This window comes from Castor canadensis, chromosome 7 (assembly GCF_047511655.1).
Source record: "Castor canadensis chromosome 7, mCasCan1.hap1v2, whole genome shotgun sequence".
NCBI lineage: Eukaryota > Metazoa > Chordata > Mammalia > Rodentia > Castoridae > Castor > Castor canadensis.
The window spans coordinates 45,950,084-45,972,949 of NC_133392.1; the positions used below are offsets into that span (position 1 = coordinate 45,950,084).

General features: G+C 33.2%; 1 protein-coding gene across 7 annotated transcripts in view; it reads right to left on the reverse strand.

The window, feature by feature from the left end:
* The window catches only part of Pcdh15 (protocadherin related 15), a 1,704,270-nt gene that overhangs the window by 156,335 nt on the left and 1,525,069 nt on the right, over positions 1–22,866 (reverse strand). For all 7 annotated transcript variants that reach the window (XM_074078885.1, XM_074078880.1, XM_074078883.1 and 4 more), the window contains 2 exons: positions 9,906–10,046; positions 7,831–7,943 (listed from right to left, as the gene is read on the reverse strand). In XM_074078885.1, coding sequence (XP_073934986.1) covers positions 7,831–7,943; positions 9,906–10,046 — 254 coding nt within the window. The remainder of the gene's footprint in view (positions 1–7,830; positions 7,944–9,905; positions 10,047–22,866) is intronic.

Below are 22,866 nucleotides of genomic sequence, written 5' to 3' on the forward strand. Positions count from 1 at the left end.
TTGTTCTTTTGTACTTGAGAAGAATGTAAATAATTGAGGACACAAGACAGACTGCGGTGAATGTGTTGGACATAACATGGTATGTTTGTGTATTAAAATTTCACAAAGAACCCTAAAAATACATTTAAAGTTTTCTGTGTGAATTAAAAATTGACACAAACTTTTCTGTTCATTCTATTAACAAGTAGAACCCACCTTGCCTTTCTCTAAATTTAGGTTTGTCCTGTAAGTTTCTTTGATCAATATAGTTCTGTGTATGTATGTAGGTTGGGGATAACACTGTGTCACTTTGAAATTTAAACTCAGGAAGTCCTGGGTGTCTACGTTGTTCTAAGGCAACATGCAAAGTCACCTGTTCTCAGGTCCTTGAGAATAGAGGACCACATGCACAGAGAAGTTCAGCCATTCTTTCAAACCTCACCCACTATCACTATCCTACCCATCAGCTAAATGTGTCTTGGTCAATAACAAAATAAACCTAAAATTCCCCTCAGCTTGACTAAACGTCAGACAAGTTTCTTCCTGACTCTCAATGGATAATGTCCTTTTTGTTATAGCCTTTACTTTAGAAACTTACAATTGTAAATTCTTTCTTTGCCCCTTTGAGGTGTTACTCTTCTAAAAAACATCTTTTTCAGGTTAGCAGATCAGGATCTTGGTTTTATCAATGACCTCTGAGTCTTTGAATGTCAATGATTTTTGGATTATTATCATCAAGGAAGACATCTATCCACACCTATCACTTCTCCTTTCTCCTGGCTTCTCTTGCAGTGAAGAAACCTACTCTTTGGGGTTCCTTGCTCCAAAATGTAAAGCTACCTGCTGCCATGAACATAGGAGCACATTTTCTTTTTCTTTTGGTTAAGCCAGTTGGCAAACATGGATGACCTATACTCCCCTGTCCCTCTCTCGCATTCTAGTTTTCAGCAACTAACTTTCAGTTGAATTGAGTTCAATCCGAGTTCTAACTTCTTTCCCTTGGATAAATTATTTCTTCCCTATTTAAATTTGTCAAGTGCCTTTTATTATTGCCCTGACAGCAGCATACGTGATCCTAGTTGAGACCAGCATAAGTACTATTCAATCAACCCATAGAAATAGTAAGTTATTAAGTCATTAAATTTGGCAAGACATTTATAAAATAATAAATATTTGCTACATAAAGAAAAAAAAACCTGCAACTATAAGACTATTCCAACTTTCAGGCCATAGGTCACCATAAATTTATAGGATATCTACCATGAATCAAGTATTATATTAAGAGATACCAATGATCATGTTTTACTTTGTGAAAGCACCTGCTTATGACCACTGCCCTAGCCTAATACAGAGTATCTCCTTTTACTATTAAAAATACCCCGGTTTTGACAATAAATTGTATAATCATAATAATATAAGACATTATGCACATAAGGGAATGTAAAAAAGCCCGCTCATTTAAGAAATTTAGAATCTATTTAGTTAGACAAAGAAAGAATACACATAAGTAGGTTTTTTTCAATTTATACATTCTTTGACATTAGTAAAGCAGTTTCTGCTTCTTCTTCTTTTTTTTGTAATAGTACTGGGGTTTTGCATTGCTTGAGCCACATTCCCGGTCTTCTTTTTCATTTTTTATTTATTTTTCAGGTAGGATCTTGGTTTTTCCCTGGGGCTAGCCTATTCCTCCCATGTGGTTGGGACCACAGGCTCCAGTAATTTTTTCCCCCGACTGGCCTTGAATCGTGATTCTCTTAATCTCTGCTTCCTGAGTAGCTGGGATTACAGACATAAGCCACCATTTCCAGTTTCAATATATTGTTTAATGGCACAGAACACTGCAGTGGTAGAAGATGAATTAAATGGCATACCTACTAAGCACCAGAGGGATTTGGAGGTGAGTGATCTATCCATTATGAATTGATTTTAAAAGGTTATGATTGTGAATCAACACATTGAACACAATCTACTTTCTGTACAGAATGGAGAAACATGGTGGCCTTTCATAAAGAGCCTCTGCATACACCTTTAGCTTTTTTTAAACACTATTAAATGTCCTCATATTTCTCTGGGACAGAGTCCTCAACATGATTTACAAATTCCTTCACAATCTGGCTCAATCTAGACTCTTCTTCTCCAGACTCTTCCAATTATGATACTATCTACTATGCTGTTTTGCCCCCAAATATATTTGCATTAATAACTAATGAAATAAAATAAATATACCCTATTATGTTTCACCTGAACCAAAGTGTCCCATAGATACAATGTAGTGAAAGGAGAGTGAGATGTATGAGAATATTTATGTTGAAAATTCTGTTCTAAGTTCTTTTTTTGGGAGTTTTCTTTTTCTTTTTTAGACAATTTTAGTATTATATAATGGCTGTAGAAGGGTCTTCACTGTGTAGTTTCTATCTATATATCTATGCACCCTGTTTGGTTCGTCCTTTCTGTTTTTCTCCCTCTTCCCCTCCCCCCTTAAAATGGCTTTGGCTGGTTTCAATTTTCCATATTCTTACATGTGTAGAAAATACATGAACCATATTCACCTTTCTTTGTCCTCTTCATTTACCCTCCTCTGCTATTACCCTCCCCTAAGCATGTCCTATTCTAAATTCTGGAGTGGTTTGAAAGTGAACTATTGGAACTTGAGTGCAAGTCTTCTAAAAACACTATCTTCACTCTGAAACATGGACAAATGTGAAACCTTGTACAACCTGAAGATATGCAGGGGCAATTTGATTCCATGTGGGAACAAAGGAGACCATGAAATCTGTTTGATGGGTTGACAGTCATCTTGTCAATAGTTAAAGGGGTAAAATGTATTATGTTGGAGGAAAGTCTTTAATAGTGCCATAAGAAGTCAGGAAAAGTTATCTTCAAGTAAAGTTAGCTCTAATATTGGACAATTAATCAAAATAAAAATATAAAAATACTTAGCAATCAAGTGATTGATGTTCTCTGTATGTGGATTTGTTTTACTTTATATTAATAGTTTTCCAATAGTTTTCCCTTTCACATTTTTTATAATCAAAACCAATGGTTTTCCCTTCACTGTTCTCTTTTTTGATTAAAAATTTCAAATACCCAAATCCAAACTTGTATGGTTTATATAAGACTTAAAGAAATGTTCCTTAACACAAAGTAACACTAATTTTCTTGAATAGTGAGATGCAAACTAGAAATTCTCACTCACCATTTCCTTGGATATTGTGATAATAGTGTTTTCACTTATCATAGTTTGTTATATAAAAATGGTTATCTCTACATTGTAAGGTATATTTTTCTCTATTTTTGTACACCAAGAAGTGGGCTATTTAATTTTTATAAAATCTGTTGTAACTTTATTTTTCAATATAAGAATTCTTAAGATTAATATTAAATATAAGTTATATGCCATTTTTGTACTGTTACATATTGTAAAATTAATTCATGCTAATCAGCAAAGTACCAAATTTTCAATTTAATAGAGAAATTGAGATTATTTTTCACTAGAGAGTATTTGAATTTTTTAAAATGTCAATACACTCACATGTATAATATTCTTAACTTAGATTTGATATATTAAATTGGAATAATGGTAGAAATTGTAAAACAAGCCAATGTTTTCTTTCATGTTAGAAAATACCAACTTGTTTAAGAAGTCAAGAAAAACACTTTAGGAACATTTAACTTTTCTCTTATTTATATATGTAGATGGAAATTTTGAATTTTTGTTTACACAGAAATTCTGTTTTAAAATACATGAATTTTAAGAAATGAATATAACTATGGCATTAAATATAAGATAAATGTTATTAATAAAGGTTGATACATTTCCATCTTAAATGTATATGAAAAGTATAATTGTATCAGTTAACATAGTTTTGGAAAATTTGTGAATAATTCTTTTGATTAATTTCTGGATAAATTGTATAAGATACTGCATTTTTTACTTAAAATCAATATTCACATTTATAGGGCATGATCTATTTCAGAAGTGTTGACCTTTGTGTGGTATTTACTTCCAAACCTAATTGCAAGTGAATTCCAATGTGTATAAGACTTACTCCATCATCCTAACATGAAGGTCAAATGTCACTACAGAATGCTAACACACTTGACCTATAGGAGTCAATCAACCCTCAGGTTATATTTTGTGTTTAACTATTATTAGGATTTTGATATTTGTATATAGATTAACTGAGAGATATATTAAATCAATTTATTATGACAGTATAACTATTTTCCAGAAATCCAAAAGAATAAATGATTGAAAACTTCTTATCAAATATGGACATGAGGCAACAATGAGGGTATGCTTTATAGACTTTCATTTACAGGAAGCACAGATGACCAAGGTCCCAACTTTCATATTCTGTAATCATCTGCTATGTTTGTATGAAGGAATGATTTCCTAGGGATTGCCTAAGAATGGAAAAGATGCTAAGGCAGGTCTCTTCCTAGAAGACAAAGGGATTTTCTGACACTAGACATTGACATGAGAACTATTAATTTTTGGCATCACACTTAGGTGACATAGTTTAGTCTGATGACACAGTAGTCTAGAATATTTCTACACAATATTCCTTGCCTCTTCTTCACTGGGTTCAGAATATTATTGGCCCAAAGATTCTCCCAGAATTTCCATGCTTCCTTTTTAGTTCTCACAAAGGAGTGCTTTCTGTAATGAAATTATTGTTTGTTAAATCTCATGTTGTTTTCTTATTGTTTCAGGACCTGAATTAACAAAGGGTGTGAAGATTGACACTAAAAGATTTTTAGTATTTTGACAGGTATATGATTCAAAACATTTATTAATGTTGAGAAAAAATTTAAGGAAAATAAAGAAAAATAAATTTAATGAATAATAATATAGAAATTTAGCATTTAAGTCAGTCAATATATACTTACATATTAAAAGAAAAATGATGAATTTGAAAATATTTTATATTTATTAATTTCTGCATATGTGTCATGTTAATGACAAACACAAAAAATTAGGCAGAATACTCTTTCCTAAGAAGCCAGTCTTTGGCTATATGTGTACGAATAATGGATGGGAGATCGTTATTTACCACACTTTCTATAAATAAGGTGTTTAACTCAGTTTCAGCAGCACTACTTGAAAGAAGAATTGGATGTTAAAATGGATGAAGGCTCAGAGAAAAAATAAATAGAAAATTATTTAGAAGAATACATATAGTAGTGGTAATCTTAGCACAAGGAGTAACTTTTCACCTTCACATCTATTCAAACATTGAAGGAGGAAACCTCCTCACATGCCTAAAATTTTGAAAACAACTGAGTTAAATTAGTGGCAAGGATATTAGACATATCAAGTATTACATAATTAGGCAATGATGTCTTGGTATATTCCATCCATTACATGATATAAGTGAGAGAATTTTATGAGTAAAATTAACCCATTGTTTTTAATGTCTGAGAGAAATATCTGATAGAAAGACAAAGAATCATTTTCAGTATTCAAGAATTACTGAATCCACTATGACAATGACTATGATTCTTAGGGTAAGATTATATCTATAAATATTAGGATTAAAGATTACCAAATTCACTTTTTAACTCAGTATAACAAATTAACAATCCAGGAAAACTTTCCAAATATTTAAAAAAGTTCTGGAAGGTTGAAATTTTCTTACATGTACTACTGTGACTGGATTTAATTATACTACCAAATAATTGGTTAGCTATTTGTTCTCTTTGTTAATAATTTTATCAACAGAATCTATTCATAGTTAGCAGTTACTTGAAGAAATGGCATGAAATGGTAAGTTATTCATTTGATAAACATTTGTATTTTTAAAGGCAATATTAAACAAGGACAGGTTAAGAAAAAAGTTAAACGAGCAATGTCCTGTCTACCCATGACATTTGCTTCAATACCACAATATTTTGGCTAAAATAGATAAAGTAGAATGTGGTCATTAGGAAGGATGCTCATATTAATAAGGAAATGACCTCAAATCAAAGCCCAGAGAAACAGGACAGCACTTATTGACTTTACTTAAAGAGAAAATGCTACTTTTTTCTTCTCTTGTGGTTTCCAAAGAATGACTAAATTTGAGGCCAGGAGTTTTGGAAAATAAAGAGCAGAATTTTGCTGGGTTGAAACTGTGAAACTTTGATAGAGCCACATCAGAGAATAATATAGTTTTGTTGAGCAACATATCCACTAGTAAAGTTAAAGAGAAACACACAAAGCGAGTTTTGATTTTTCTTGGCTTTTTAGAACATTAAAATTAATATATTCAGAGAACATTCTCCAAAAGCAGAAAACTGTATGTCCCATAGCAAATTGGACTCCAGTTTTACCATCACAGTAAAAAAGGAAAAGAATTGGTAATAGTGGATGTGAAAGAGAAAATGAACTTTTTAAACAGATTGACCAAGAATTTGTGTTTCATATAGTTTACATTCAATGGTTTATATATATCCTATTGAGGATTGTCCAGAAATTACATTTCATAGTTTAATTTTGTGCTTGAATATTGTAAGGATGGATTTTTATGAAAGAAAAAACTACTTGATTCCCTGTACTGAATGTTCCCAGATGTATTTCTCATCACCTCATTCCTTGGTACCTTAGCCCCTGCTCTAGCTTAAAACTCATAGGTAGTTCTTTTTTTTATTCATTTATTCAGGCCATTTCTACCCCCTACCCCAGCCCCTCCTTCTCCCCCCATAATAGGTAGATCTTTGAAATTAGAAAGCACTAAAATCCAAATTCAAAAACATAATAATTTCCTCTATCATTTGGCAGTTTCATTTTTCTTGATTTTTAAATTAGTATCATCATTTAACTCCCAAATTTTCTCAAAATAGACCAATCTGCTAAAATGTTCTAGAATTCAATGTAGTCTTCAACATTACTTATTTATAATTCTGTATACACTGATTCTTGGATATGAAACATCTGTCCATGTTTGTTTTAGATTGGCTAATTTCTAGTTTGCCTTCAAGGTATAACTCAAAACTGTGTTAATCACATTGACACACAGTTAAATATCTTTTCAATGCTCTTCCTGAGTACTCTAGTGTCACCTCTATTACTAGATTTCCACAGTGCATTGTATTTTTCTAGAGTTATTTGTTTCCACTCCAAGGCTAAGAACCTCTAGAGTTAATAAATTTATTTAAAAACATGGTGAAATGAAAATTGCTGTATTGCATGATTGCTTCATTATTTTTTAGGTGTAGTCATAGATTTACAATGCTTATAATAGACACAGCAAGATAGTATCTGTTTGTAAAACAGGAAGAGATTATGAACCTGTCTATGTTGACACCCTGGTCTTGGACTTTGTACTTGTAGACACCATAACAGTGAGAACTAAAATTTCTACTGTGTAAACCAGTCACCAAATTTATAGCATTTACATGGCAGCCTGAGCTCACTACCTAACTTTACTAATCATGAAAGTATAATATATAATATTAGGATACACACAAACATGATGAGTAGTTGAAAATATCATTGCATATTATGTGTCAGAGTTGTAAGTACATTGCCAGATATAATGGACTTGGCAATAATGTGAAAATGAAAGTCAGACTCTCCCCAATATGTTTATTAATGAATTGTAATTTACATTAAAAAATATCATGTATTTTTTCAGAGATTCATTTTACTATTTTAAAAAGAGTAATTATCCCTTAAATCATTACTAAAATATATGTTTATACTACATTTTATGTTCACTCTATAGAAGGTTCAACTAAACATACTATGCTAGTTTTGAAAGAAAACTAGAATAGGAAATGATGTGAAATTCATATTATGTCAACTTTGAGAGCCCTCCAAAAACCCACTGAATATTTTAAGTATTTTAAATTTTGTGGGAATCATACCTATATTCCTCTTGTGTAAAGCGTGGGATTTCTCCAGGGTGTAAAACAAGAATCTTCACCGTGGCACTGCTTGACATTACAGGCTCGCCATCATCAAAAGCAACAACCACCAACTTAAAAGTGACAAAGTTAAGTTAAAAATTTCAAGTAGGAAGAAAATAAAAAGCACCATTTGTATTTGTAAGATTTTAATCATCAGGCTTCCAGCTTCCAGTAGTGGGAGCAATAATAATATCTTACTACCTAGGAGTCAGGCAACACTGTGCTAGAATGTGCTGCATTCTCAATAATCATCATAAGAGTTCAGCCAGGCACATGTAACTAAAGAAAAGAAATACAAAGAATCTACTAACTCTGTTTGTAAAAAAGCAGTAAAACACATATGTGATACCATAACCTCCAACTATAAACTGGTATAATTTCACTGCTGCCTACAACTTAAAAAAAAAAAATCATGTGTTTTTACGACTAAAATCAGTGCTAAAATCAGTCACATCAATAGTAAAAAACTAATGAGATTGTTTATAAAAAGAAATCAATTTTCCAGTGAATTAATTGTCTATAATACTATAGAAAAGAAATAGTTCACCCTACAGGATAAAATTGGAAATCTTTATACTTTAACAAATTTTATTATAAAATCTCTTAAAAACAATTAAACTAAATAAAACTAAGTTCACACAAGACAACAGAAATTAGTCAAATGATACAAACCAAAGAAAAGCTTTAGTCTTATAATGTGACAACTGTATATGATTTATTAATGCAATAGGATTTACAGTTGATCACTTTTTAAATAATCACATCAAAAGAATAATTCTAATATTTATTTTAAGACATCTCATATACACTGAAAATTTTGTGTTTCCATTCAATATACTTCTTTGGAAGTGGCAGGTTACTAATCTAAAGAAAATCAGTGTAGATTATCAAAGTCCTATATAAACTAGGATCACCCTAAAAGCAAAATTTACTTATTGTTTCATATTGGTTTACCAGAAGACCAGTTATTCCAAACAATGATAAAATAATGTGAGACACACTGTTTATGAATAATTAGAAGGTTAATTAAAAATATTTTTTATGTTTTTACTTTTGATTTATCATGCATTAGCAATATGGGTGAATTTCATTGCCTTCATTCAGAGTGAAAAATTCAGAGTGGATTAAATGTTAATCCAAATTTAAACATTGGATAAAATGGACCATATATAATAGACAATATTAACATTTAGAAACAGGCATTTTATTGACTATATTACAAAAAGCTATGGATAACCAAAGGAGCAATATATTCTATTCTACTAGTAAATAAAATAGAGTAAATTAATTAAAATCAAATAACTATAGATTTTTCCTAGCAGACAAACAAATATTAAAAACAGCAATATCCAGTGTTGAGAAGTATTAGGAAAATAGGTACTCTTTTAAAAGAAGGAAAATGTTAGGTAAGGGGTAATATTCTTTATTTTTTTCAAATTCTGTAGAAGCATAATGTATCAATAATACATGAACTTGATCCATCAGTTCTAATGTATGCAAAAAAAATCAGCAAGTGGCAAATGACATTCCCACAAGGAGATTCAGAATAGCATAGTTTATTATAAAAATGGTAACTGTGTAATTATGCAATAATAAGGCATTATTAATATAAATAAAAACAGAATGGGATGCCCAAAGTGTAGATCACTAAATCATTAAAACAATACCATTAATAATATTTATTGGTATGGGCAAAACATAATTGAGTTAACAAGCAGTATGAACAAAATGAAAATGTTATTTTAAAAATATTTATATCCTTATATTTATATGGAATCTCTCCACAAATATAGAGATCAAAATGGTAACATCTAGCTATCCCTTTAATGTAAAATGTAAAGTAATTTTATTTTTACTTAGATTTTTTTCTGTTTCTATGAGGAAATAATATTTTGTAATTTAAAAAATGTTAGAGGAAAAATATGAAAACTTGTTGACATCTATTAATCCAAACTCTCAATCAAGAGAGAAGAGGTATAGTTAAAACACAAAAAGTCATGCCAAACAGATCACATAGAAATTGACACACTAACCTTAAAAATAGTTGTAGGTTCTTCATTAAGATTGACCCGAGTCACTACTCTTCCAGAATCTTCTTCTACATCAAAAATACTGGCTGGGTAAGGAAATTGAATATCGTCTACTCTATACCTCACACGACTTGCAGGCAACCCCTAAGATAAAATAATATATTATTAATTTACTGTACAAAGTGAAAACAAAGAGCAAGTGATAAAAGTGAATTGATTTTTAAAGTGAATGGTCTTGTAGAAAAAAAAGAACCATATTTTATGATTTCATATTTTGAAGGTTGAAATGTAGCAGAATCTTTCTTTAAGATAACCTCAATGTGATTCAATGATGTCTTTACCTATAGGCTATTTTAAAATGATATATGTTACAGGAAAAAAAAATTAATAGTTTATTGTGGCCATCTTTCTACTTCCTTTTTATCATATGAATCACATCTACCTTCCAAACCCTAGTGCCTCCCTAATATTTTATATTCTGCCACAATCAAGCTATTTTTAATTATACTTATTTGAACTCTGTGATATGCAGAGAATGATAAAGCATAAAAGACTGTGTTAAAGAGGAGGAATGGGCTTGGAAGGAAGGGAAAGAAAGAAAAATTATTTGCCATGTATATTACCATGCTAAGCATTCACATAAGTAACTTAAATTAAACCTTACAACAATTACTTAGGGTAAGCCTGAAATAAGGCAGATAGCAGTTACAAAGCTCATCTCCTGAGCCAGTGAGCAACATCCAAAGTCAAATGATACTGCAAAATTGAAAAACAATCAGCAAACCAGCATAACATGATGACAACAGGGAGGCTGCTGACAGATCTCTGACCTTGCACCAGAGAAAGGGGGTAAGGCAAAGAAACAATCCCCCAGTTACCAAGCACAGTGAAAATCCAACTCCAAAGTAGAATGGCTGGTGAAACACAGACTTGATCTCCGGAACCTGAGGACAAGCCACACCTCACAGAGGGAGGAGCTGACTAAGCAGCTGCCACTGAAAGACTGGAAAAAATACTGGCAAGTCTCCCCAACCACCTGGCAAGACTAAGACAGAGCTTCTTTTTAAATACCAATACCAGGGCTGGATGCTGAAGGAGTAACACCAGAACCACTAAGACTGAAATACTATTGCTCCTCTATCGGAATTTTTTTATGTGTTTGTTTGTTTGTTTGTTTGTTTGTTTAGTTCCCTGTTTGTCTACCACCTCTCCCTGTTGATTTCTTTGGTTATTTTCTTTCTTTCTTTCATTGTTTTGTTAGTTTTAATATTGTAAGTGAGTTAATACTAAATTACACATAGTCCAGGGACAGAAACAGTGCCAAGTAGAACAATAGGAAGATGAGAAAGGGATGGAAACCATTCTCCCCACAAAATTTAATTAATACAAGATTCAGAGGGAAATGAAGAAAATGGATACCTAGTTCCAGTCTCTAACAAAACAAAGATGATCTATGCTAAGGAACCGCAATGAAGTCCACAAGAACTCTCTGAAAGAAGAAATCCTGCAAGTAATACTGAGAATTTCATGGAGCTGTAAACCAAAACATACAGGAGGCATTCAAGAAATTCCAAGACAACAAAAATAAAGAATATGAGGAGACACAAAAACAAATAAATGAACTCACAGGAGTCCTAAATAAACACCAAAGTGAAACAGAGAACACCATAAATAGATTAATGTATTAAGGAGGAAAATTGACAATACTAAAGAGGAAGTGACCGATGATATGGAAAACCTCAGAAAAAAGAATGAGACACAAATACAAAACACAATGGAAGGCCACTCCAGCAGACTAGCACAAGCAGAAGGCAGAATCTCAGAAATTGAAGATGAAATGGAAATTAAAGGAAAAAACTGAAGAGCTACTAGTCAAACAACTTAAGACCCGTAACAGGAATATGCAAGAACTCACCTACTCCATTAAAAGACCAAACGTGAGAATCATGGGCATTGAAGAAGGACAAGAGGTGCAAGCAAAAGGAATTCATAATATATTCAACAAAATTATAACAGAAAATTTCCCAAATTTAGAGAAAACTATGCCCATTCAGGTACAGGAAGCCTCTAGGACATCAAGTAGACTTGACCAAAAGAGAACTACCCCAAAACATATTATCATTAAAACAACAAACACAGGGAATAGAGAAGGCTGTAAGAAAGAAAAACCAAATAACATAAAACGATATACCCATCAAAATCACAGCAGATTTCTCAATGGAATCCTTAAAATCAAGAAGAGCATGGAGTGAGGTAGTCCGGGCACTGAATGAAAATAACTTTAACCACAGGATACTCTATCCAGCAAAACTGTCATTCAAAATAGATGGAGCAATAAAAATCTTCAATGATAAGCAGAAACTAAAGCAATATATGACCACTAAAACACCATTACAAAAGATTCACCAAGGAATTCTGCACACAGAAAATGAAAGCAATCAAAACCATGAAAGGACAGGCAGTACCAAACCACAGGAGAAAAAAACACAAGAAAGTAGAGAGTAACATTGACTCAGCTGCACACAATCAAACCCTTAAAAAACAAAAACAACTAAATGACAGGATTCACCATATACCTATCAATACTAACACTGAATGTTAACAGACTTAACTCTGCCATCAAAAGACACAACTTGGCAAACTGAATTAAAAAGGAAAATCCATCAACCTGTTGCTTACAGGAGACCCATTTCAACAGAAACAAGCACTGGCTTAGAGTGAAAGGCTGGAAGAAGGTTTACCAAGCCAATGGCCCTTCTCAAAAAAGAAATTCAAATGGCCAAAAAACACATGAAAAAATGCTCACCATCTCTAATAAAGGAAATGCAAATCAAAGCCACACTAAGATTCCACCTCATCCCTGTTAGCATAGCCATCAAGAAAAACACCACCAACAACAGGTGTTGGCCAGGATGTGTGGAATAAAGAACCCTCATACACTGATGGTGGGAATGCAAAGTAGTGCAACCATTCTGGAAAAAAATATGGAGGCTTCTTAAAAATCTAAACATAGATCCGCCATATAATCCATCAATCCCACTCCTGGGTATATACACAAAGGAATGCAACACAAGTTACTCCAGAAGCACCTGCACACCCATGTTTATTGCAATGCTATTCACAATAGCCAAGTTATGGAAACAACCAAGATGCCCCACTATAGACAAATGAATTAAGAAAATGTGGTACTTATACACAATGGAGTTTTACTCAGCCATGAAGAAGAATGAAATCTTATTATTCTCAAGTAAATGGATGGAATTGGAGAAAATCTCATGTTGTCTCACATATGCAGACTTTAGATCTAGGGCAAATACAGCAATGTTGTTGGACTTGGGTCACATGTTAAGGGAAGAGCACGTTTGGGAGGTATGGGGTTAGACAGGAACCCAAAACATGAAAGTGTCTGATGTCTCCACTGCAGAGGAGCTAATACAGAAAACTTAAAGCAACTTAGGTCAATATGGAAAAGGGATCAGGAACTAGTGAAAAGGTCAGGTAGAGATGAATCAAATTGGGTTGTAACACAGTTATACATGGAAGCAATGCTAAGAATCTCTCTGTATAGCTATGCTTATCTCAACTAGCAAAAACACTTTGTCTTTCTTTTTATTGCTTATGTCTTCTCTTCAACAAGATTGGAGAAAAGGGCAGAACAGGTTCTGCCTGGAAGTGGGGGTGATGTAGGGGAGAGGCACGGGCACATGTAAATTAATTAATAAAAATTTAAAAACAAATTCAGCCACTTGTTCTGAAAATTTGGGGGTTTTATTGTTCTAGATTACTATTTATAAGTAAATAGTTATTCAAGGTCACCTGAGGAAGATATAAGAAACCATATATTTATGGTTCTACAAAAGTATTAATGTAAAGAACTACTTCATTATTCTAGATCTTTTTAATTTAGTTCAGCTTGTCTGCCACTTCTATACCAGCAATAATTTTCCAAGGCACCATCCTCTTCACCTCAAATAGGAATTAATTTTTCAGGATTCTCACATTCTGTTCATCAACCCAAGAACTGACTTGTTCTGAGAAGACTTCTGAAAGGAAACAGACTCTATTGTTATGATAACCAGTATTGTTCTGAGAATATTCCAGAAATAAAACAGCCTCTATAGTTGTGATAACCAAAAAAAAATTATTTAGGGTAGCATTAATAATGAAGATGATAGTTGTCAAGTCAATGATAGCTAACATTTGTTGAGTGTTTACTATATGGAAGAACCATAATAAGAATAATACATGTGCACGCCTTCACCCATTTTATAGCTAATGAACTTGAGGTTCATGGGAAGATCACAAATGTTGCATTGCCAAAGATACATTGGAACATCAAACAAAAAATTAGTGTTTAAATGGGTAAGGTAATATTTGATAACTTTTATAAACAATATTAAAATCAGTATAATGGAAATAGTTAAAATTTTATTGAATGTCCTCACTTAAATTATGGGTTTGATTGGTTGAATTACATAGACTAGCAATGGGTGAGCTCCACAATTTCTTAAGCCTTAGAAATCAAATAAGTAACTCAGGCACAGCAGAAATGTGTGGTAGTGTCCCTTTAAATCTTGGCTCATTACACCATTAAATTCTTTGTAGACAAAAAATGAAAATGTATTTAACATTATTATGATGTAGGAAAAATAAGGACATTACTCCCACAGGTTGGTGATTTTGTTGGACTTAATGGTATTTTGGGATAAGGATGATTATTTGCATTGTTGACCTTCTATGTATCTGTACTTGAATAGAATTTTTTGATCATCTTGGTTCTGAATCACATTTGGGTGATACAATGAATACATTAGCTTTCAGTACTTGTAAAATTCTCTATTATCTTTAAGTCAGATTTTTCATATACTACTCATAACAGTTGATCACCATCTCCTTGAATGAATTCATTATGTTGTTTTTTTTTTCATTCTACTACATTCTATCTGGCTTCTCATTCTTAGACCATTTACTTACTTCCATTCTTCTTCACTATAAAACATTGGTGTATTCCAAGCCTCCACCACAGTCACTTCTATTTTCTACTGCAGGCATGTTGGAATTCTCTCAGCCCAAGTCCTTTAATATTTTCCATTCATTCATAACCACCAAATTTTAATTTCTGGCTATCTTCTCAACATTTAAACTCCATACTAGTTTATAAAATTATCAACTAGACACTCTATTTTCAATTTTACATACCTAAAATTAAAATCCTGATTTTCTTTTCCAAATTTGTACCTCCTAAACTGTAGGTAAATGCTCTCACTTTTACCAATGTGCATTAACACAAAGCCTAGTAATGATCCTTAATTACTTCACCCTCTTTCATACTCAATAAAATCATCACCACATTCTACTAATTCTAATGCATACCATAAATTCTCCTCTTCTCCAGCTGCTTATCATCTGTAATGGACACTTAATTGTCTCTCTCCTTCCATTCTGTTAATGATGTCTTTTAAAATATAAACCATTTCATAAATGATGCTTAAAACACCTCCAATGCTTTCCTATGACCAAAAAATATCCAAAATTCTTACTATGGACTATCAGGTTTTAAGAACATCTTTTTTTTTTTCCTGCCTATTTATCTAACTTCAATTCCTTGCTCAGTTCTCTCTCACACACTATCCCTTGTTTCTGTCTCACTATCTTTGCCTTGTGCCTGCGACAGTTGTTTAGTAGACTCTCAGTTACTAAATTACCTTCCTCTTCCCCAGGCTCTAAATTATTTTTCTTCAGCAAACCTACCTAAAAATCATAACATAGATTTTACGTATCTACTTGATGACTGTTTATCTCTCACATAAGAATGAAAGCTTGCCAAGAGTAGTGATTCTATCTGAACACCTTGAATTGTACTTGACCCCTATATGCACTCAAGGAGAATTTGACTGAATGCATGAATTAGTGAATGAATAACCTTGTGTAACTCTCATTAATATTCAAAGTAAGTACATATCTCAAAATTTTGGAAATAAAGAACAATGGAAAATTCATAAAAGTATATTTTTTAAAAAGTTGTCAGCTCTTGGATAATATTTGCATAAGGACTACAGATCTCTGCTCAGGGTGGGTGGTCAGTTCAACCACTGAGGAATTCTAGAGAAGGATACATACTTATTAGAGAAACCTTCATGTGAACAGCATCAGATCTGTGCATTCATTATGCATTCATATAAAGTAGAAACTTTATGTTTTGATAACAATGCTGGCTTGATCTGTTAGCTATCAATTTGAGGCTGTCATCATATATTGAGTTATGTGCATTACATATGTTCTCATATTTATACTTACAAGAAGTCCAGGAATTAGTACAAAAACTCTTATTTTACAAATGATGAGATCAGGGCTTATTTATTTCCTGAAATTTCCTTAGCTGGTAAATGGAAAAGTTATTACATATATTTTCTTCATGCTAAAATACAGGTCCTTGAACGTGAAACCAACTTATTATTTGCGTATGATATCTTAAAGGCAATAGTTCTTGTATTGCCATGTTATTCATAGCAACACAAATTACTTGGGAATGACGCTTTAGAAGTCAATGCTCTGGTCATCCTTGCTTTAGTGTGTTGTCCATGAGTTTGTACAGCACAAACTCCATGTCACTGACACAAGTCAAAACGATAGCATATGCTTTCCTAAGGCCACAATGAAAGGTGAATCATGTAAGATATATGTGGTATACATAACCAAATTTTCATTTAGATAAGTACGGATTTACCAAATATTTGTTTTTATTTTAAGTTGTGATAAAATATATGTTCCCAATATGTATTGAGACATATTGAGTACATATATTACACTGTATCTCTCTATGTGTATAGAGTCATTTGGAGCAGAATATTGAAAGAAGTCCTACAATTTTTTTCTAATACAGATCTTGATTTTTTAACTTTTAATTTTTTATTTATCATACACTAATAACAGGTGATTTCATTGTGATAATTCCATACATTAATGTAGTGTATCTTGAGCAAGTTCCCCCCTCCATTATATTTCCATTCATCTTCTCCCTCTTGCTCCCCTTTTTTAGTGCTGAACAATTTACATTTTTTTAAAAAAACAATATCTAAAATTTTATTGGTATGGCAATAAATTCCTTTTTATAGTAGTTTGAAATTGTGATAAAAACACTAATTATAACAATATAAGCAATCTCTAGAGTTTTTATTTTGTAATTACTAACTGAAATGAGGCTGTTTTATATAATTGACAAGCAATTGACTTTGACACTGTATTCTTTTTTTAAATTATTTTTATTGTTATGCAAGGGGGTTCATTGTTGAATTTACAAAAGTTCTTGTAATATATCAAATACATCAAAGTTGAATTCACCCCTAGACAACCAAAGACATTGTTCTCTATTTAGACCTAAATAGAGATAGATTTAGGTCATCAATTATCTGCTTATATTCAGACAATATCACAACTAAACCATAGCATTCAGATAAATTTTTAATGATTTTAGCAAAAAAATAACCACTGCAAGAAACCCTCTATATAATCAGTGACCATGCCAATTAGAAAGACTCTTCACATCTGAACACCTGTTGAGGCTGAATGTATTGTGTCCTGAGCAATGATTAATGTGTCTCACCAAGACACAAGCCTCTAACTCGATCCTCCTGCCTGAGCTTCTACAGTGCTGAGATTACAAGCACATACCACAAGGTCCAGCTATGGCTCGTTACTTCTTTTCTTCAGGAAAATAGAAGTCTTCACAGCTATGAAGAACAATATTTTACCTATAAGCCTTGCTTCATTATGATAGCGATTTCCATCATTTTTGTACCATTTGAGGCATTCTTATTTTTGCCTTCATATCTTTTTCTTCATTCCCTTTTAACTTCTCATAGTTGTTTTTGAAATTATATTCAGGCCAACTGTGGTTGTACATGCCTGTAATCCCAGTATTTGGGAGGTTGAGACAGCAGGATTCCCACCAGTGTGTGATACATAGAAATATCCTTTCTTAAAAATACTAAAAGGAAGAAGGAAAGAAGGAAGGAAGGAAAGAAGGTGAGAAAAAGAAATGTAGAGGAAAAGAGAGAGAGAAGAAGAGAGGGAGGGAGGGATGGAGGAAAAGAAAATACATTCAAAATATTGACTCGGAACAAAATAAATTATAGGTGGTCATCTGTTACTATCAACAAAACCAAAAATGGCAGGTAGGTGATCCATGCCTGTGATCTCAGATATGGGCAGAGGTAAGAAGATTGCAGGTTAAGGCTTGCCATGGGCAAAAATTGTGAGAGCCTATCTGAAAAATAACTAAAGTTAAAAAGGGCAGGAGGGCTCAAGTGTTAGAATATCTGTCAGGCAAGCACAGACTCTGAGTTCAAAAATCCTACACTTCTAAAAAACATAGAAAAACAAGTAGGTATCCACTTATCATTCTTTAAATTACGGAATCCACTTAAATTTTATTCCCTAGTCAAATGAATTCAATTTAATTAAGATGTCATGAAAAAATATACGTAGCCACTTCAGACAATGGAAACTTTCTAAAGAAGACTATGAAATATACTTTGATTCAATATAATTAATGAAAAGTTAGCAACCCCATAGTATGTATATAATATCACATAAAAAAGGAAGCACTATTTAAAACAATTTTGGAATTTTATTCTATTGACATAGTCATTCTAAAGAGAAATTATCAAAGGACAAAAATCACAGAAAGAATGAATCAAGACATAGGCATTAATTTAACAGGGGATTGAGCACAATACCTCTCTTCTCAGAAAGCAGTGGTGACTAAAATCAAATGACCTATTCTTCTCCTTAGATTCTTTTAAAGGGTAAATGCGATGACTAACTTCCTTCATTTCTTTTTATTATTATTATTCACTTGTTCACATGTGCATACATTGTTTGGGTCATTTCTCCCCCCTGCCCCGCCTCCCCACTTCCACTCTCTCTACCCCTCCTGCCTCGCTTCCAGGCAGAACCTGTTCTGTGCTTTTCTCCAGTTCCATCGAAGAGTAGAAATAAGCAATAATAAGAAAGATATAACATTTTTGCTAGTTGAGATAAGGACAGCTATACAGAGAGATTCCTAGCACTGTTTTCATGTACAAATGTGTTACAACCCAGGTTGATTCATCTCTAACTGATTTTTACACTGGTTCTTGATCTCCTTCTTATGTTGACCTCTGTCGCTTTAAGGTTTCTGTATTAACTCCTCTGGAGTGGGAACTTGGAAACTAAGAATGTGTAAGAGGCACAGAACAGCTTTTTTGAAACCTCCTCATGTAGCATGAAAGCTATCTTTAAAAATCAAGCCAAGCCTCTTAGAAGAGCAAGCATTCCTTCAGATAGCCAGGCTTTCAAGACTGATGAAGTGTGGGTCCTGTAATCCTTCTTAACGTCTTCTTCCATTTACCAAAACATTCTTAGGTACTTTTCTGGAATTTTCAAATCAGTGGTGTAGTCTCCTTTTGAGAGATGTATATCCCTAAAAATGTTCAAAATAGAATACGATATTCTTGGAAGCTTAATCACTTAAGAGCTATTGAAAAATCTTGCCAATCGAGCCAGTTACCTTCGAATTCATGAAAGAATTCACAGTGGAGAGAAACCCTATGGATGTAAGCAATGTGGGAAAGCCTTCAATAAACGTACTCACCTACACATGCATAGAAGAACTCACACACAAGTGAAAACTTATGGATGTATGCAATGAGAGAAAGCATTGACTCATTTCAGTCACCTTTGAAGACCTGAAAGGACTCACAGTGAAGACAAGACTTTTAGATGTAACCAATGGAGGGAAAGTATTCACATGCCCCACTACCCTTAAAAGACATAAAAGTACTTAGACTAGAGAGACAAGCTATGGAAATGGGCAATTTCCAGTGACATTAAAAAAATGTGAACTCAGTCTGCAGAGAAATTCTATGAATGTAAGGAATTAGAGACAACCTATACCCTATCCAGTATCCTTCAGACTCATCAAAGAGTGCAAACAGGACAAACACAGTGGATGTAAGCAATGTGGAAAGCCTTCCTAGTTCGAGTACATTTCATGCATCTGAAAGAACTCATGGTGTAAATAAACACTAGTGTCATACCAAATATGACAAAACATTCACATGTCCATGTCTTGAAAATCATGAATGAACTCAGAAACACTATCAGTGTAAGTAATGGAAGAATGCTTTCACCTTTTCCAGTAATCTTCTTTGATATGACACAATTCACATTGTAGCCCAATGCTATACATGTGTATAATATGGCTAAGCCTTCACACATTCCAGTGCTCCTCCAAAACATACAACATTAAAAATGGAGAATAACTGGATTAGGAATGCAATGTGGAAAGTCTTCACCCATTACCATGACCTCAAACATGAAAATCCACACACTGGAGAGAAAATCTATAGCTGCAATCATAATGAACCTGTCTGTATTCATTGTATTCACCATCAAAAAATGTAATAATACAATCTGTGTCAAACCTTACAGAAGCAACATATATGGGAATATTTTCGCTCATTCCCATTACCAAAAACTACATGTAAGATATCACAGGAAAGTGAAACTCTATGTATTGAAGTAATGAGGGAAAGCCTTCACCTATCCTGCTTCCTTTTAGCAATATAAAGGACTCCATTCTTGCACTCACGACACTGTCAGTTTATGTAACTTTTGTTAGTAACAGCATGCCTTATGAATTCTTAGAGATCTGTGGAGTAAGTATGTCTACATTTTTTCTCAAGAAGTCTTTATGCTTCTTATTTTGGTGCCAGCCAATAAAGACAGCCACATGGAATCCTGCATTAATAGACTTGCTTAAGTGCTGGAAGGAGTGGCTTAAGAATTTGTTTTATGTTGGACTGGAATCTGGAATTTGGACTCAGCACCACATGCTTGCTGCCCAGGTTTTCTAACAATTAAGCCACTTTGCCAGCTCTTTGTGCATCTTTTTGATTGTGACTTTCAACATGCTCTACATTTTATAGTGAGACGGGTACTTATTTAACTGCATAGGTATAATAGGTGACTTTCAACTTAGGATGTTCCAACTTCTATTTTCCAAATGCTGGGATGAGAAACATGTGAAATGATACATGTGAAAGTGTTTAGATTTTATCTACCTTGTTTCCCATTGCAATTTGCATATTGTTCAAGATATAGACAAGGGTAGAAAGCATGTTTTCTAGTAGAACCAGGACTTATCCTTATCCCATATTTTAAAGTGTTTATTGATTTGGCCACCATTGTATGATGCCTGTTCTGTCAAGAATCGATTTTCTCTTTACATTGAAATCTAGTGAGGACTCACTTGATTTCCACTGAGATCTATTTGTAAATCTCTGTATTATAATGTAGCACATGCAATAGTATAGTTTTAAGATTTCTCATTAATATTAGACCATACATCACTTTTTATTCTCTTCTTTCTCTTGCCCTTTTTTCTTTTCTTTTCATTCTTTTTTCAAGAGTGTTGCTGTATTGACCACTCCAATGCTTAACCCATAATCTTTCTGTTGGATTTACAATTTGGGCCTCTTTTTCGTCCTAAAGAAACAACAAATTTGGGCCTTATTGTGAGAATAAAGGATATGTTTGATTGCTTAAAAAACAAATCTTGCCAATCTAAATGATATTAACCACCATTTAGAACAAATCCCTGAGGACTTTTTGTTTACCATTGTGTGAAACATAATTTAAAAACTAGTTTCACAGAACTAAATAACTAAATAATAATGCTTATTTCATATATGGTGAATATACATATATATATATATAGTGGGACTGGGGCTTGAGCTCAGGGCCTTCTCCTTGAGTCACTCATCCAGTCCTATTTTTATGAAGGGTTTTTCAAGATAGGGTCTCACTAACTATTTGCCTTGGCTGGCTTTGAACCGTGATCTTCCTGATCTCTGCCTCTTCAGTAGCAAGGATTATAGGAGTGAGCTACCAGCATTAGGCCATATACGGTATATTTTACAGTGGAAATTTAAAATTGAGAAACCTGAAAGCAACAGAGGTTATCATGAGAAGGGGATCAGTAACCAGGGTAAAGATCAGTTAGAGGTGAATCAACATGGGTCATAACAAGTGTACACAAAAGCAATGCTAGGAATATTTCTGGATAGCTATCCTTAACTAGCAAAAACATTTTGTCCTCCTTATTATGCTTGTCTCTTTTCTTCAAAAAAACTAGTGATAAAGGCAGAACAGGACCTGGCTAGAACTGAGGGGGGAAGGGGAGAGAGGGTGGGAGAGGGGGCAGGAGGGAGAAATGGCCCAAACAATGTATGTACATGTGAATAAATGAATAATAATAAAAAAGAAATTTAAAATTGTATAAAATGTTAGTAATTTAAATAAATTAAAATTAATTCCCCTCTTTCATGTATCAACTTGCTTGTGTGTTTTATATATCAGGATTAAGAACAGGTAATGTTCACTTTATATAAGATATATTCATTTATTCACTTAAAACATATACTAAAAGAAAACTATTGGGTACAGGAGTACAAAAATGAAAAAGCTCTGAGCCAAATGGGGAGAGAGTTCATCTCATATTCTTCCTTCTTCATGCTCAAAGACAATAATGCAGCTATATTGGTCTTATAAAATATCAAGCTCCTTCTTGTCCCAGGCCTTTCCCTTTTGTTTTCTATCTGCCTGAAACACCTGTGCTTAGCTAATAATATTTATGTCTAAGTTGACAGCTTTTCTTCATAGACCCATTCATAGGATAACTCATCTCCAAAGCTATTTTCTTTTATTCTTTTTTCTATTATTTTTTGTAGTTCTGGGATTTGAACTCAGGGCTTTGTGCTTGGGAAGCAGGCACTCTAATGCTTGAGCCATACCTCTAATCCTTTTTGCTCTGGTTATTTCTGGGATAGTGTCTCACTTTATTCCCGGGTTGCCAGTACTATGATTCTCTTTTTAATTCTTCCCACCATTGCTAGAATGACAGGTGTGTGCCACCATGCCT